Genomic DNA, 13,084 nt, shown 5'->3' with positions numbered 1-13,084 from the left:
CCTAAAGCATTAACCTTTTATTGTTGCTGGAAGAGACCATCCATCTACGAGAGAAGAACTTTTCTCTATTTACAGATTGTTCTAATCAGCAGAAAACTTTCCTGAACCAACGTTTTGCCCATTTCTTCAGCCGCTTCCCATTTCTTGGCTCCCCATCTCGTAATCTCCTGGGAAAACACACTCTGCGTCTGCTGTCCCCAGTGCTTCTCCTTCATCGCTCTTGACCTTACCCAGGTGTTTTCTGCCCTACAGCCCTCCTGAATGCCTCTCGTCAAGGCCAGCAGTGGCCTCCATGTTGGAACCCAGTGCTGCTCTGGCCCACAGCCCTTAGCCGCAGCATGCGATGTTGCTGACCCGGCCGTTTCATGGACTCCTGGTTCTCCCTCACTCTCAGCAAGCCCCTCTTCCTGATTCCTTTCCTGCCTCCTTAGCCACTCCCTCCCTGTCTCAGATTTCTGATACCTCTGCACTTCCCAAACACAAAATGCCTCTGCTACCCAAAGCCTATTTGAGCCCCTTTCTCGGTGTATATTTGGTCTGGTCCTGGCCCTGGCCCATGTCTTAAATATGCTCAATGGTGGAAATGTGTGTTTTCAATTTGACCGTGGCCCTGAACTAGAGATCCATAAGCATAAAACTTACTTACCTGTGTCTCTAATGGCTAATTCAGATTTACCAGCTCCAAAACATAACTCTGATTTTCTCCCCGAAACTTGTACCGCACACAGTCTTCTCCATTCCGGTTAATAATAACCCCATCCTTTCATTGCCACCATGCATGGTTCCTCACCTTTGCTTATACAAAAACCTCCTTAACTCGAGCGTGTATTTAGCATGTATACCTGTGTGTGTCTACTAAAGTGTATACATGCATATTGTGTAGATTACACCTAAAAGTGTATATAGGAGGAGCTTTGTAAAGTTCATGTAAACTAGAATTAAAAAATAAATTAAATAAAATAAATTAAAAAATAAAAAAAATTCAAAAGGATTTTGAAACCCATACATAGTTTTTTCATAGCTTGCATTTTCCATGCACTTTTCAAAGAGTCCCTCATGTATATGCTAGTATGTATTAGTATTTACTTGTAAATACTTAGTATTTAGAAGTTGTTGAAGTTCTAGCATTAGGTGTTAGTGTAAGTGCTAGTGTTAATGTCATTCATAAAATACGTATTCAGAATTTGACACTTGCTAGCACCTCCATCTTTGGCATTTAATCCAAGCCCCCGTTACCTTTTCCCCGGATGTGATCATCACCTCTTCATTAATGTCCTTGCATCCATTCTTGCCCTGCTAAGTCTATCTCAACGCTGCAGCCAGAGTAATCCTTGTAAGACCCAAACTCCCAGGCTAGTCCTCTGCTCAACACCTTCTCCTCGTTTATTTCAGACTTAAAGCTAAGGTCGTTATCACAGCCTGCAAGCCTGCAAGATTCCAAAGGATTTGCACCTTCTGCACACACTTGCCCCCTTGGAATCTCTGTGACATCACTTCTCCCATCTCTTGTTCTCCCTCACTCCATCCCAGGCACACTGTCCCCATCTCCAGCTTCCAAGCAAGCCAGGCACCCCCCTGCTTCTCCAGAGACCTGATTGTGCCCCTGCCAGAAATGTTCTCGCCCTAGATATGACTTCTCCCTCTCCTTTGAATGGTTGTAAAATGTCTCTTCCTCAGTGGATTCTATTTAAATGTTACCCCAACGTTTCCCATCACTATTACTCTATTTTTTTTGGTATAAAAATTATCTCCTCTCCACATACTAAATAATATTTACTTTGTTGGTATGTTTATGATATATCCCTTGCTATTAGAATATAAGCTGGAAGTTTTACCTATTTTAATCATTTCTATGTCCCTAGTACCTCAAAGTGTACCTGTAGCATTCTAGGCATTTAATAAATATTTTTTGAGTGAGTGAATGAATGAATGAATGGTTGAAGAACATGTTGTTTACTCCTATAAATAAACTTTCTTGGGTTCTCAAGTCAGAATTTAGTCTTCAATTAGGAGACCAACAAGGTCAAATACAAAAAGAGGGGTGGCACTGTGGCACAGTAGGTTAAACCCCTGGCCTACAGTGCTGGCATCCCATTTGGGTGCCAGTTCGAGTCCTAGCTGCTGCATTTCTGACCTAGCTCCCTGCTAATGCACCTGGGAAAGCAGTAGAAGATGGCCCAAGTCCCTGGGACCCTGCACTCACGTGGGAGACCTGGAGGAAGCTCCTGGCTCCTGGCTTCAGATCGGCACAGCTTCAGCCATTGCGGTCATTTGGGGAGTGAACCAGCAGATGGAAGACCTCCCTCCCTCCCTCCCTCCCTCCCTCCCTCCCTCTCTCTCTCTCTCTATATATATATATATATACTCACACACACATAATATATATTATATATAATTATATATTTATTTATATGTTTACAGATATGCATAATTATATATTATGTATATATTTTATTTATTTGAAAGACAGATTTACATATATAAATATATATATTATGTATATAAATATATATAGTGAATTGACACTAACACTAGCACTTACACTAACACCTAATGCTAGAATTTTAACAACTTCTAAATACTAAGTATTTACAAGTAAATACTAATACACAGTAGTGTATATATGAGGGACTCTTCAAAAAGTGCATGGGAAATGCATGCTATGAAAAAATTATATATGGGTTTCAAAATCCTTTTGCACCAATATAAACTTATCTTTTAATTCTAGTTTACATGAACTTTACAGAGCTCCTCCTATATATATATATGCATATATGTATATATGTATATATACATATATATATGTAACTCTGCCTTTCAAATAAATAAAATAAATCTTTTTAAAAAATACAGAAAGAGGGGCCGGCGCTGTGGCTCACTTGGTTAATCCTCCGCCTGCAGCGCTGGCATCCCATATGGGCACCAGTTTGATTCTCGGTTGCTCCTCTTCCAGGCCAGCTCTCTGCTGTGGCCCAGAGAAGGCAGTGGAAGATGGCCCAAGTGCTTGGGCCCTGCACCACATGGGAGACCAGGAGAAGCACCTGTCTCCTGGCTTCAGATCGGTGCAGTTCTGGCCGTAGTGGCCATTTTGGGGGGTGAACCAACGGAAGGAAGATCTTTCTCTCTGTCTCTCTCTCTCACTGTCTATAACTCTACCTGTCAAATCAATAAAAAATATATATACAGAAAGCACACCCAAGATATGCAATTTTCTAAGAAGCAGAGAGTAAGAATGTAATAATGCTTCCCTCTTTCTAACCATGATGCTGAAATGATAAGAACTGTTTGCGGCCAGCGCCGCGGCTCACTAGGATAATCCTCCTCCTTGCGGCTCTGGCACACCGGGTTCTAGTCCTGGTCGGGGCTCCGGATTCTGTCCTGGTTGCCCCTCTTCCAGGCCAGCTCTCTGCTATGGCCCGGGAGTGCAGTGGAGGATGGCCCAAGTGCTTGGGTCCTGCACCCCATGGGAGACTAGGATAAGCACCTGGCTCCTGCCTTTGGATCAGCGCGGTGCGCCGGCCGCGGTGGCCATTGGAGGGTGAACCAACAGCAAAGGAAGACCTTTCTCTCTGTCTCTCTCTCTCTCTCTCTCACTGTCCACTCTGCCTGTCAAAAAAAAAAAAAAAGAACTGTTTGCAAATGCTCAGCACTTCCAGGGGAGCAGAGGGCGTGGCTTTTCCAGCCCTTTAATTTGCTTTGGCAGGAAGAGGGAAGGCCTGAGAGATGCCTTCATCAAACCTGAAGGCAGTTGAGCTCTGTCATCAGGATTCAAGTGTGTGCTTCACTCAGTATAAATGTCTAATACATGGTTATCGACAACTCGAATGAATGAGTGTTGTATACTGCCCATTTCAGGGTGTATTTCTGAAAAGTTATTAAGAAATATGAAATCAGGGCATGTACTACCAATAATTTTGAATAAATGTGTGTTCTGCCTTCTGAAATAGACTTTAAGTTGGAAATTGTACTTGGGACAGTCCGCCTGACATCTGAAAGATGTACCTTCTGTGTAGAGTCAGGTGGGAATGGTTGGGGTTACAACCTAAAGAGCGTCCTATAGGAAACTTGTGAGTGCAAAATCTCTGCTGGTCCCAACTTCAGGAGGTGGTGTGGGGAGGATCATTCGCTAGTGCATGATCAGAAACAAACAGCAGTTCTGTCCAGAGCTGCAGGCTTGGAGACAAGAACTCTTGCTGCCTGCCCAGTGAGTGAGTGTGTCAGTGGATGTGTGGCAATTTGCTCATCACAAAGTAGTGATGCTGATACCTATTCACAACATACATTTTTGGATTATGTGTGTTTTTTAAGGATTTATTTATTTGAAAGGTAGAGTGACAGATGGGGAGTGAGAGACAGAGAGAGAAAGATTTTCTATCTGCTGGTTCATTCCCCAATGTCTGCAATAGCCAAGGGTGGGTCAGGCAGAAGCCAGGAGCCCTGGAACTCTGTGTGGGTCTGCTACATGGGTAACAAGTGTTCAAGTACTTGAGTCATCTGTTGCTGCCTCCCAGGCACATTAGCAGGGAGCTGGATCAGAAGTGGAGTAACCAGGACCCAAACCAGCGCTCTGAAGTAGGATGCTGACATCACAAGTGGCAGCTTAACTGGCTGTGCCACAATAACAGCCCTGGATTATGCTTAGAAAGAAAAAGGGAGCGTGTGTGTGTGTGTGTGTGTGTGAACGCAGACACACTGAGTAGATGAGTATTTTTCAAACTAATCCTTAAAGTGGGTGCATGAAGCCTTCCTCATAACAACTAAAGGAAGTGAGCAAACAAGCCCTTACTTCTTTTTCAATGCAGTTTGATGACACTGGAACATTCCAGGTGATTCCAGTTCCTCCAGATGGAGAATATGAACCATTAGACAGACTTCAGCGCTGCACACTTTGCTATGGTAAGACCAACGAGAAGATTTACTGTGCTGAAAAGATGAGATGCCCTCTGGATGAATTATGGAATCCAGCTTTGTCAGGAATTTCTGTTTTTGATTGTTTCTATTTTCAGTGTCCCAGTTTTCCAACATCATATGCCAGGATTTCCATCTCCATCATGTTTGGGGTTTCCAGGAAATTCGTTTGGAAAATTATCTCAGTTGATGGGGACAGTTTAATAGTTTGTATCAAAAGCCTCTGGAATGTTGGAAATCTTTTCTAAATGAATTTGGAAATGGCTTGTACATGCTACCTGCATTTGCTTTCAACAAAGATCTTCCCGAATTATCTGCTGGGGGCATTGAGGAGAGTTGATCAGATTGTGAATTCTTGGTAATTAGTCACTGAGTTGCTTGATGAAAATATCAAACAACAGTGCATTTTGTGCCACTATTGAACCAGTGATGCATCTCTGTGTTTCCAGATAAATGTTTTCCAAATGCCTGCGCAAAAGAGATTTTCTTGACTGAAGAAACATACATGGACATAGCCTTTCTCATAGACAATTCTCGGCACGTAGCAAGTGATGAGTTTAAGGCTTTGAAAGACATGGTGAGCCTAACGATTGACAACTTCAACATTGCTTCAGACCCCTTAATCTCAAATTCTGGGGATAGGATTGCCTTGTTGAGCTATTCCGCCTTGGGAAGTTCCAGGAGAAATACGACTACAGTAAAAACAGAGTTTGACTTCACAACGTATGGCAGCCAAGCCTTGATGAAGAATTATATCCAGAATTCCCTGCAGCAGTTAAATGGAGAAGCCACCATTGGCCATGCCCTACTGTGGACCATGGAAAATCTCTTTTCTGAAACACCCAACATAAGAAGACACAAGGTCATATTAGTGGTCTCAGTTGGAGAGAACCATGAGAGACGGGAATTTGTAAAAAAGATGGCACTGAGGGCCAAGTGCCAAGGCTATGTCATATTTGTCATTGCTCTGGGCCCTGCACCTAAAGATGACCTGGAGGAGTTAGCCAGCCACCCGCTTGATCACCATTTAATACAGCTTGGGAGAATACATAAAGCAGAACTGAATTATATTGTGAAGTTCCTAAAGCCATTTATATACTCAGTCCGACGTAAGTCATCATTTAGTTGGTTTTTTCTTTTTGATAACCTGAACAAGTCCTTGTGTGTATTCGTTGGGTACAATGTGATATTTCAGTAACTGTATCCATATCCTACTGAGTATCACTCCTGTGCATGTGTGAGAAGGAAGTATTGTGAAACAGACAGATTAAGGCGTTCATGAAATGTCTTCTCATTCAGAATTTGCCCTTTGTAAGCTGCTTTCTGATTTAGAGTGTTGGTAGCAATTTTTTTTTCCATGCAGTATTGTTCTTTGTGACATCAAGGCTGACAATAATGCAACATTCTAAAAAGACTCTAAAGTGACTCAACCCTAGCGGTATTGTAGAGCTATCTGCCTTTTCCCTCACACCTGAGCAATGTTGTTAAACACATCCCAGTGACTTTCCATGACTGCTTTATTCTTGGGAGTTAAAAGACTACTTCTGAGATTTTCTTCCAAACTGCTGGCTCCAATTTTACAAGTTTTGGTGCTGGTACGTTTGCTGTTCCCATGCCCACGAGCGGTGACAGCAGCATTGCAATTCTTTCCCTGGGCAAGGGAAAGGGTCGGGTGTAATTGATCAAGAGATGTAGTCTCAGTTTAGAGAAACAGAAAGCAGAAAAAAAATGGTCATCTTAAGAGGATTGCAGTTGCTATAAAACCACAGATGTTCTCTGAGATGTGTCCATGGCCAAAGGCTTCCAACCAAAAATTATTTTCCTGAACATGGGGGAAGATGATATACGTCTCAACATTCCACAGTTTACACAACAACACCAGGAAGGAATTGATGGGATTTACTGCTTAGACCAGCAAGTAAACTCTTTCCTGTGATTCTTTGTGTCTGAAACCAGTGTTGAGCGGTGCAGAAGCAGAGACAACACATAACAAAGTATTACCTTCTCTATGAGCCAGTAGCCCAGGGCTCAGTGAAAAAGCTGCAGCCGATCCGATTGGAGCATTGCTTAGGTTCTGTTGGCCTGAGCACGTGGAAATCACGTGTCCCTGCCTCACAGCTGGCTTGAGATGAACAGCTGGAGAAGAGCCAGTTGTCTTGACCTCAGTAATTCTTTGGCTGCTGAAACGCTCTGAACTCAAGTTTTGAACACTCTTGCTAGTTGCTAGTTTTCACTCCAGCCAAATTTTGCTGAAATGTTAGTGACATTCATTGCTCCAAAAGGATTCCCACTGGGATTCTCTTTGCCCAAAAAACCTCATTCCTAGTTTTAAGATCTGGCTATAACTTTGTTCTGTCAACAGGGGGATTCAACTTGTACCCACCCCCGAGGCTGGAGAAGGCCTGTAAACTCATCAATTCAGAAGAAGAGGAAGGTCTCAACAGTGGTGTCCTGTGAGTAGGAAGCTCCTTCTGTTACAAGACACTGTTGATTGAATGTTGGAAGTGCACTGGCCCATCCACCATGTGCTAATGAGGTTTCCAAAGTAAAGACTCTTGTGTATTCTGCCTTTTTTTAATTTTTAAAAATTTAATTATTTTAAAAGCATAACCCCCTCCCCCCCACACACACACGAAGAGAGAGAATGAGAGAGAGAGAGAGAGAGAGAGAGAGAGAGAGAGAGAGAATATCTCCTATCTAGCCACAACATCCAAGGCTGGGCCAGGCAAAATCCAGGAGCCCAGAGTTCCATCCAAGTCTCCTATGTGAGTGGCAGGGACCCAAGCACTCAGGTCGTCTGCTGCTGCTTATCCAGGTGCATTAGCAGGGAGTGGGACTTCCAGGACTTGAACTGGCGCTCTGATATGGGACGTCGGCTTCGCAGGTGGTGGCTTAGCCTGCTGCACTACAACACAGGCCCAGGTCTCATGATTCTGTGACACTACGATTTTATTACAGTTTTGCTTTTAAGTTTAGGACTTCCTCAGAAATTCCCACATGGAAGTTTATTTTAGAGTAAAACCACAATTCATCCTCAACCCTCCTCAACCTCGCTTCCCATTTCTCCATCCTCCCCTCACCCCACCAGAGGCTCTGAGATCTAGTCACCGTGGACTCTCATTTACCTTGTGTGAGCCATCCTCCTGGGTCTCTGTTCCCCCTGCGTGACCCTGTTCCTTCTCAAGAAACCCTACCTGTTGCTTGGGGCCCAGATCCAAGCTGACTCCTCTCTCGAGCCCAGCATCACTCCCAGTCAAAATCCATAGCCCTCTCCTTCAATAAACCTCTCTGAAAGTTGATTCTAACCTCTTGTCTCACTGAAGCCTGGGGCTGCTTAGGATTTAGCAGTTCAGCCCCCAACCAGAGCATAGAATACCCAACAATTTAATCAGAAGTGCAAATGACTTTCCTTACATTGTATCCTAAATAAAAGTAGAAATAATTAATCTGAATGACTCTTGAACCTCAAGTAGCATGAGAACATCTGTCCGCCCAGGTAGCTGTCCACTCCCCTGTGTTTTGCACTGATCTTGGGTGCCTGGCTGCAGCCTTACCTGTTGCTTGAGGGCACATGATTACCCTTCATTCTCAGATTGTGGTTAAGCATAAGAGCTATTCAGAATAGACAAGTCCTCATAGACGATCCAGAAGCACAGTGGCAAGATGAAAGGGAAGTTCCCAGAATTCACACAAGCATGTGTTGATCCAACGTCGGATTTCGTCCTCTTGGTGGGTCAGCAGGGAGTGTCCCACCACCAACGCCTTCTAAAGGACAACACAGTCCTAGATGGGGTGATGGCAGGTGAAGCAATGGCTCCTAACCTCGAACAAGCCATACACTCACCAAAGGGAAAATAATTGTCACAGGACTGCAAACAAATACTATTATGTTAGTTACTGAAATATGTCCAAATCTAAATCTAGCTGTAAATTTCATAAGCTTAGAGTTCTTAGACATCTATTAAAACCCAAGCAGGTTTATACATGAAACCCAAGTAAACTCAGTAAGAAAAAGTTTTTCAACACTAATTTCTGCTTTGCCAAATACCTGAATTCCTGAAAACCAAACAAATGCGGTAGCTTCTGGTAAAATATACAAAAGGTGGGGCGTGCCACAGATGACTGTCCACGTGCAGCTGGCCTGCCTGTCTCTGAGGGCAGCTGTCATCACCTGCGTGGCTGTGGCCTCACTTGGTGTTCATGTGTCACTGTCAATCATGGATTATGTCTTTGTTCTTTCCTCATTAACTCCCAGCGGTTAAAGGTAGCATTACTGGGTGCCCAAACTCCAGCATCAAGCACAACTGCAAACACAGGCATTAGAAGCACATAAAACTGCATAATCAAGAATAAACACATTAGATATGTTTTCTATTATCAACGAAATAAAAACAAAAATTCTCAAATTATCACAGAGAACTCCTAAACTCCTAAATGCAAAGGTGAAGATACTGATATTAATGAGCTAGCTTTTATATTGTTTCAGTTTTATCAGAGCAGTGCTTAGTAAATTAATGATAATTTTTCTATCTTTTCTGTGATGAACAGTATCAATCTGAGACTTTATAATATTGTTCCAAATAATCTATGATTGGTTTCTTGTCACTTATCTAAAACTCTGCATGAATCAGACCTGGTTTATTCCAAAATAGTGTTTCATTGTCCATTAAGCAGATATGGGGAAAGGAAGCATAAATGGAAATTCTTTTTTATCTATCAATCAGGTTTTTAAAAATAAGTGTAACTACTCTTAATGAGTTATTTGACTGAAATTAATTTACATTTTCACCACCCAAATTTTTTTCTTTTAAAAATAATTGAATAACTCAACTTGTTTGCATATTTTATTTGCATGATCCAAAGTTAGCCATGCTCATCTAGAATTTTCTTTTATTTTCCTAGATTTGTTGATGAGCTACATGAGATTTCTGCAGATGAGACCAGCTTCATTGTCCAGGAAATAAATGCTGGGAAAGAGTCATCTTTCGTGTTGGAAGACAATGGAGATGGCCATTTGGTGTACCTTCCAAACCAAATGGTGGACCCACAGAAATTAGTGATTAATTATGAAAATGATCAGGAATCTGTTGGAACTACAAGTCTCACACCTGGTAAGGAAATGAAAAGTCATAATGGAAGTTTTAAGTAGCCTGAATCCTCATATTTGAACAGTAGCAGAGAACCCAACAAATTAAGGCTAGTATTAAAAGCATCTGTATTTTTCAAATGTAAGATGACAGCTACAGCTTCTGCTTTTAGTAGAATTAAGAAGTAAATGGTGACTGGCACCACTCGGGAGGTTGCTCACAGAAGCTGTCTGACATGTCCTGAGGTTCTCACCAAACTGGAGTCCCCCAGTTAGAAGGTTAGTGGGATATAGAGCAGGGCAGGCTAGAGGACATCAGAGTGAAGAGGGATTGAAATGACTTAAGAGGCGGCCTGGCTAGTACCTTAGAATTTGTGATTACATGAGGAGATAAGAGTACGCATAAATTTAAAATATTTTTGCACTAAAATAAACTTATGTTTTAAATCCATTTTCCACAAACATTTTAAAGTCCCCTCCCCCAAATTTGATTTTTGAGGTACCCAGAAATGCTGGCGCACGAAGTCCATGGGTGCCTGCTGTGTACTCTTAGATGACAAGGCAGTAGCTGTTGTTAGAGTCTAAGAGTGGCCAGCAAATCAGAGCCCTCAGTATTGTGTCTGTGTTTTTATTCTACAAATGTGAAATTCCAAAGTAGTATGGCATCCCCATCCGGACATCTACAGTCTTTCAAAATCCTCACGTGATCAGAAGGCCAGCCTTTTAACAGTTGCATTGCAAGCACCTCGTGTCTTGTTGGAATATGTGGTGTGAGAGGAAAGGGGGCCAATCTTGTACTATGTTGTTCATTCTCCGTGGTAGTGAGAATGAGCTATGTTGTTCATTCTCAGTGGCATCCTTCAATGCATTTCCTTTCTTGTGTGTTCAACACTCAGGTCCACATAGTCCTGAAATATAAACATTTGGACTTTAAAACAACCAAACGTACCTGTGTGGAAGCTGCAATTAAGAATTAAGAAGTCAATCATTAGTTGAAAAATCGGGCTTCTTAAAAGGCCATGACTTCTCTGAAGGGAGAACATCCACGTTGCTCATGGCCGTGTCCAAATACCGATGGAATCTATGGTCACAAAGGCTTCCACAGCCTTGGCAGCCCATGGCAAGAGCCTCGAGTGATCACTGATGTCATAAATAAGAGTGTAAATTGTTAAAGGAACAATAGAAGTCACTATGCACATGCTCCCCATGTAGGACCTCTGTCCCTAATGAATTGTAATATGAGAATCGACTGTAAATTTTCTCCCCAAACTGTACTCTATATGTTGTGTGTGTACATGGGTGCAAATTGTTGAAGTCTATGCTTAGCATGGAGTTGGTTCTCTGTATGTAAAGTCATACTAAAAATGAACCATAATGAAGAAGGAGATGGGAGAGGGAGAGAGAGGTGGGATGGGGAGGGGGTGTTGGGGGAAAGAGTCGCTATATTCCTAAAGTTGTATCTATGAAAAAAATGCATTCATTAAATAAAAACTAAAAAAAAAAAAAAAGTGACGTAATGAACTGGGTATGTGTGGTACCATAAAGCATTCAGGTTTGTATGTTTCTTAGTTAAAATGTTTTTTTTTTAACTTTTATTTAATGAATATAAATTTCCAAAGTATAGCTTATGGGTTACAATGGCTTCCTCCCTCCCATAACTTCCCTCCCGCCCGCAACCCTCCCCCCTCCCGCTCCCTTTCCCCTTCCATTCATGTAAAGATTCATTTTCAATTCTCTTTGTATACAGAAGATCAATTTAGTATATATTAGGTAAAGATTTCAACATTTTGCCCATATAGCAACATCAAGTGAAAAAACTACCATTGGATTACTAATTATAGCATTAAATAGCAATGTACAGCACATTAAAGACAGAGATCCTACATAATTTTTTTTTTCAAAATAATTAATTTTCTATGCCATTTCCATTTTAACACCAGGTTGTTTTTTTTTTTTTCCCATTTCCAATTGGGCATAGCTTAAAGAGAATTAAGCATTCTTAATGGATGTTGTTAATTTTTGTGTGTTTATTTTAATGACCTGGGAATTACAGTAGCCTTCCAGTCACAGGCATTTATTTTTTAATGGTTTGATTTTTAAAAGGAGAAAAAGAAGAAAAAGTGTTTTGGCAGTGTTAGAATATCAAACTGTCATTTGTCATCGCTCTTTTAGAGGGAAGCATTACAAAGTCTAGTGACGCAGATCTGTGAGCCTGTCCCGGAAAGACAGAGATAGGGAAGGACAGGACAGGGCGGAGGCAGGGAGGGAGAGATGGCAGGGAAGAGGGCAGGCAGGAGGGCGGGTGCGCTGTGGCCATTCTCAGTGTGTGCCTTACTGGAGGGCAGACTTTTCATTTGGTTTCTCAGAGTCACTCGAAGGTCCAGCTGAGCTAAAGAATCACTGTGTGTAGCTCTAGCTGGGAAGAGAATGCACATCTCACCACAAACAATTTCTCTTGCACTGGATTGATGTGAATTGGGAGTTCTCTGGAGGATCTTGTCTGGTTGAGCTGCAAACAGAGAGCATGTCAGACATTTTTTTTTTAAAGATTTTATTTATTCATTTGAGAGGTAGAGTTACAGACAGTGAGAGGGAGAGACAGAAAGGTCTTCCTTCCACTGGTTCACTCCCCAGATGGCCACAACGGCCGGAGCTGGCCGATCCGAAGCCAGGAGCCAGGAGCTTCTTCCGGGTCTCCCAAGCGGGTGCAGGGGCCCAAGGACTTGGGCCATCCTCCACTGCTTTCCCAGGCCATAGCCGAGAGCTGGATTGGAAGAGGAGCAGCCAGGACTAGAACCTGTGCCCATATGGGATGCCAGCACTGCATGCAGAGGATTAACCCACTGCGCCACAGCACCGGCCCCAGCATGTCAGACTTAAGGGTACTATGTGTTCATTATCGTTTAAAGTAAATCTGAGTCTCAGATCCTAAGTGTCTTCAGGGAACTTAGTGTTTGTCTCTCTCTCTCTCTTTCTGTCACACACACACACACACACACACCAATCGTCCAAACCTGCTGAGAACCTTCTGCATAATATGTTGTTCTCTGGAGAGTGACCTGCAGTCCAGATGTTTTCTTCCGCCCCTGA

The 13,084-nt window shown here is 42.5% G+C and overlaps 1 protein-coding gene across 1 annotated transcript in view; it reads left to right on the top strand.

The window, feature by feature from the left end:
- COL6A5 (collagen type VI alpha 5 chain) overlaps positions 1-13,084 on the top strand; it is a 106,810-nt gene that overhangs the window by 61,648 nt on the left and 32,078 nt on the right. Inside the window, exons 33-36 of the mRNA XM_062179081.1 lie at positions 4,803-4,896; positions 5,358-6,017; positions 7,271-7,361; positions 9,811-10,019. Coding sequence (XP_062035065.1) covers positions 4,803-4,896; positions 5,358-6,017; positions 7,271-7,361; positions 9,811-10,019 — 1,054 coding nt within the window. The remainder of the gene's footprint in view (positions 1-4,802; positions 4,897-5,357; positions 6,018-7,270; positions 7,362-9,810; positions 10,020-13,084) is intronic.

This window comes from Lepus europaeus, chromosome 2, assembly GCF_033115175.1.
Source record: "Lepus europaeus isolate LE1 chromosome 2, mLepTim1.pri, whole genome shotgun sequence".
Taxonomy (NCBI): Eukaryota; Metazoa; Chordata; class Mammalia; order Lagomorpha; family Leporidae; genus Lepus; species Lepus europaeus.
This window is presented reverse-complemented; position numbering and strand designations above follow the sequence as displayed.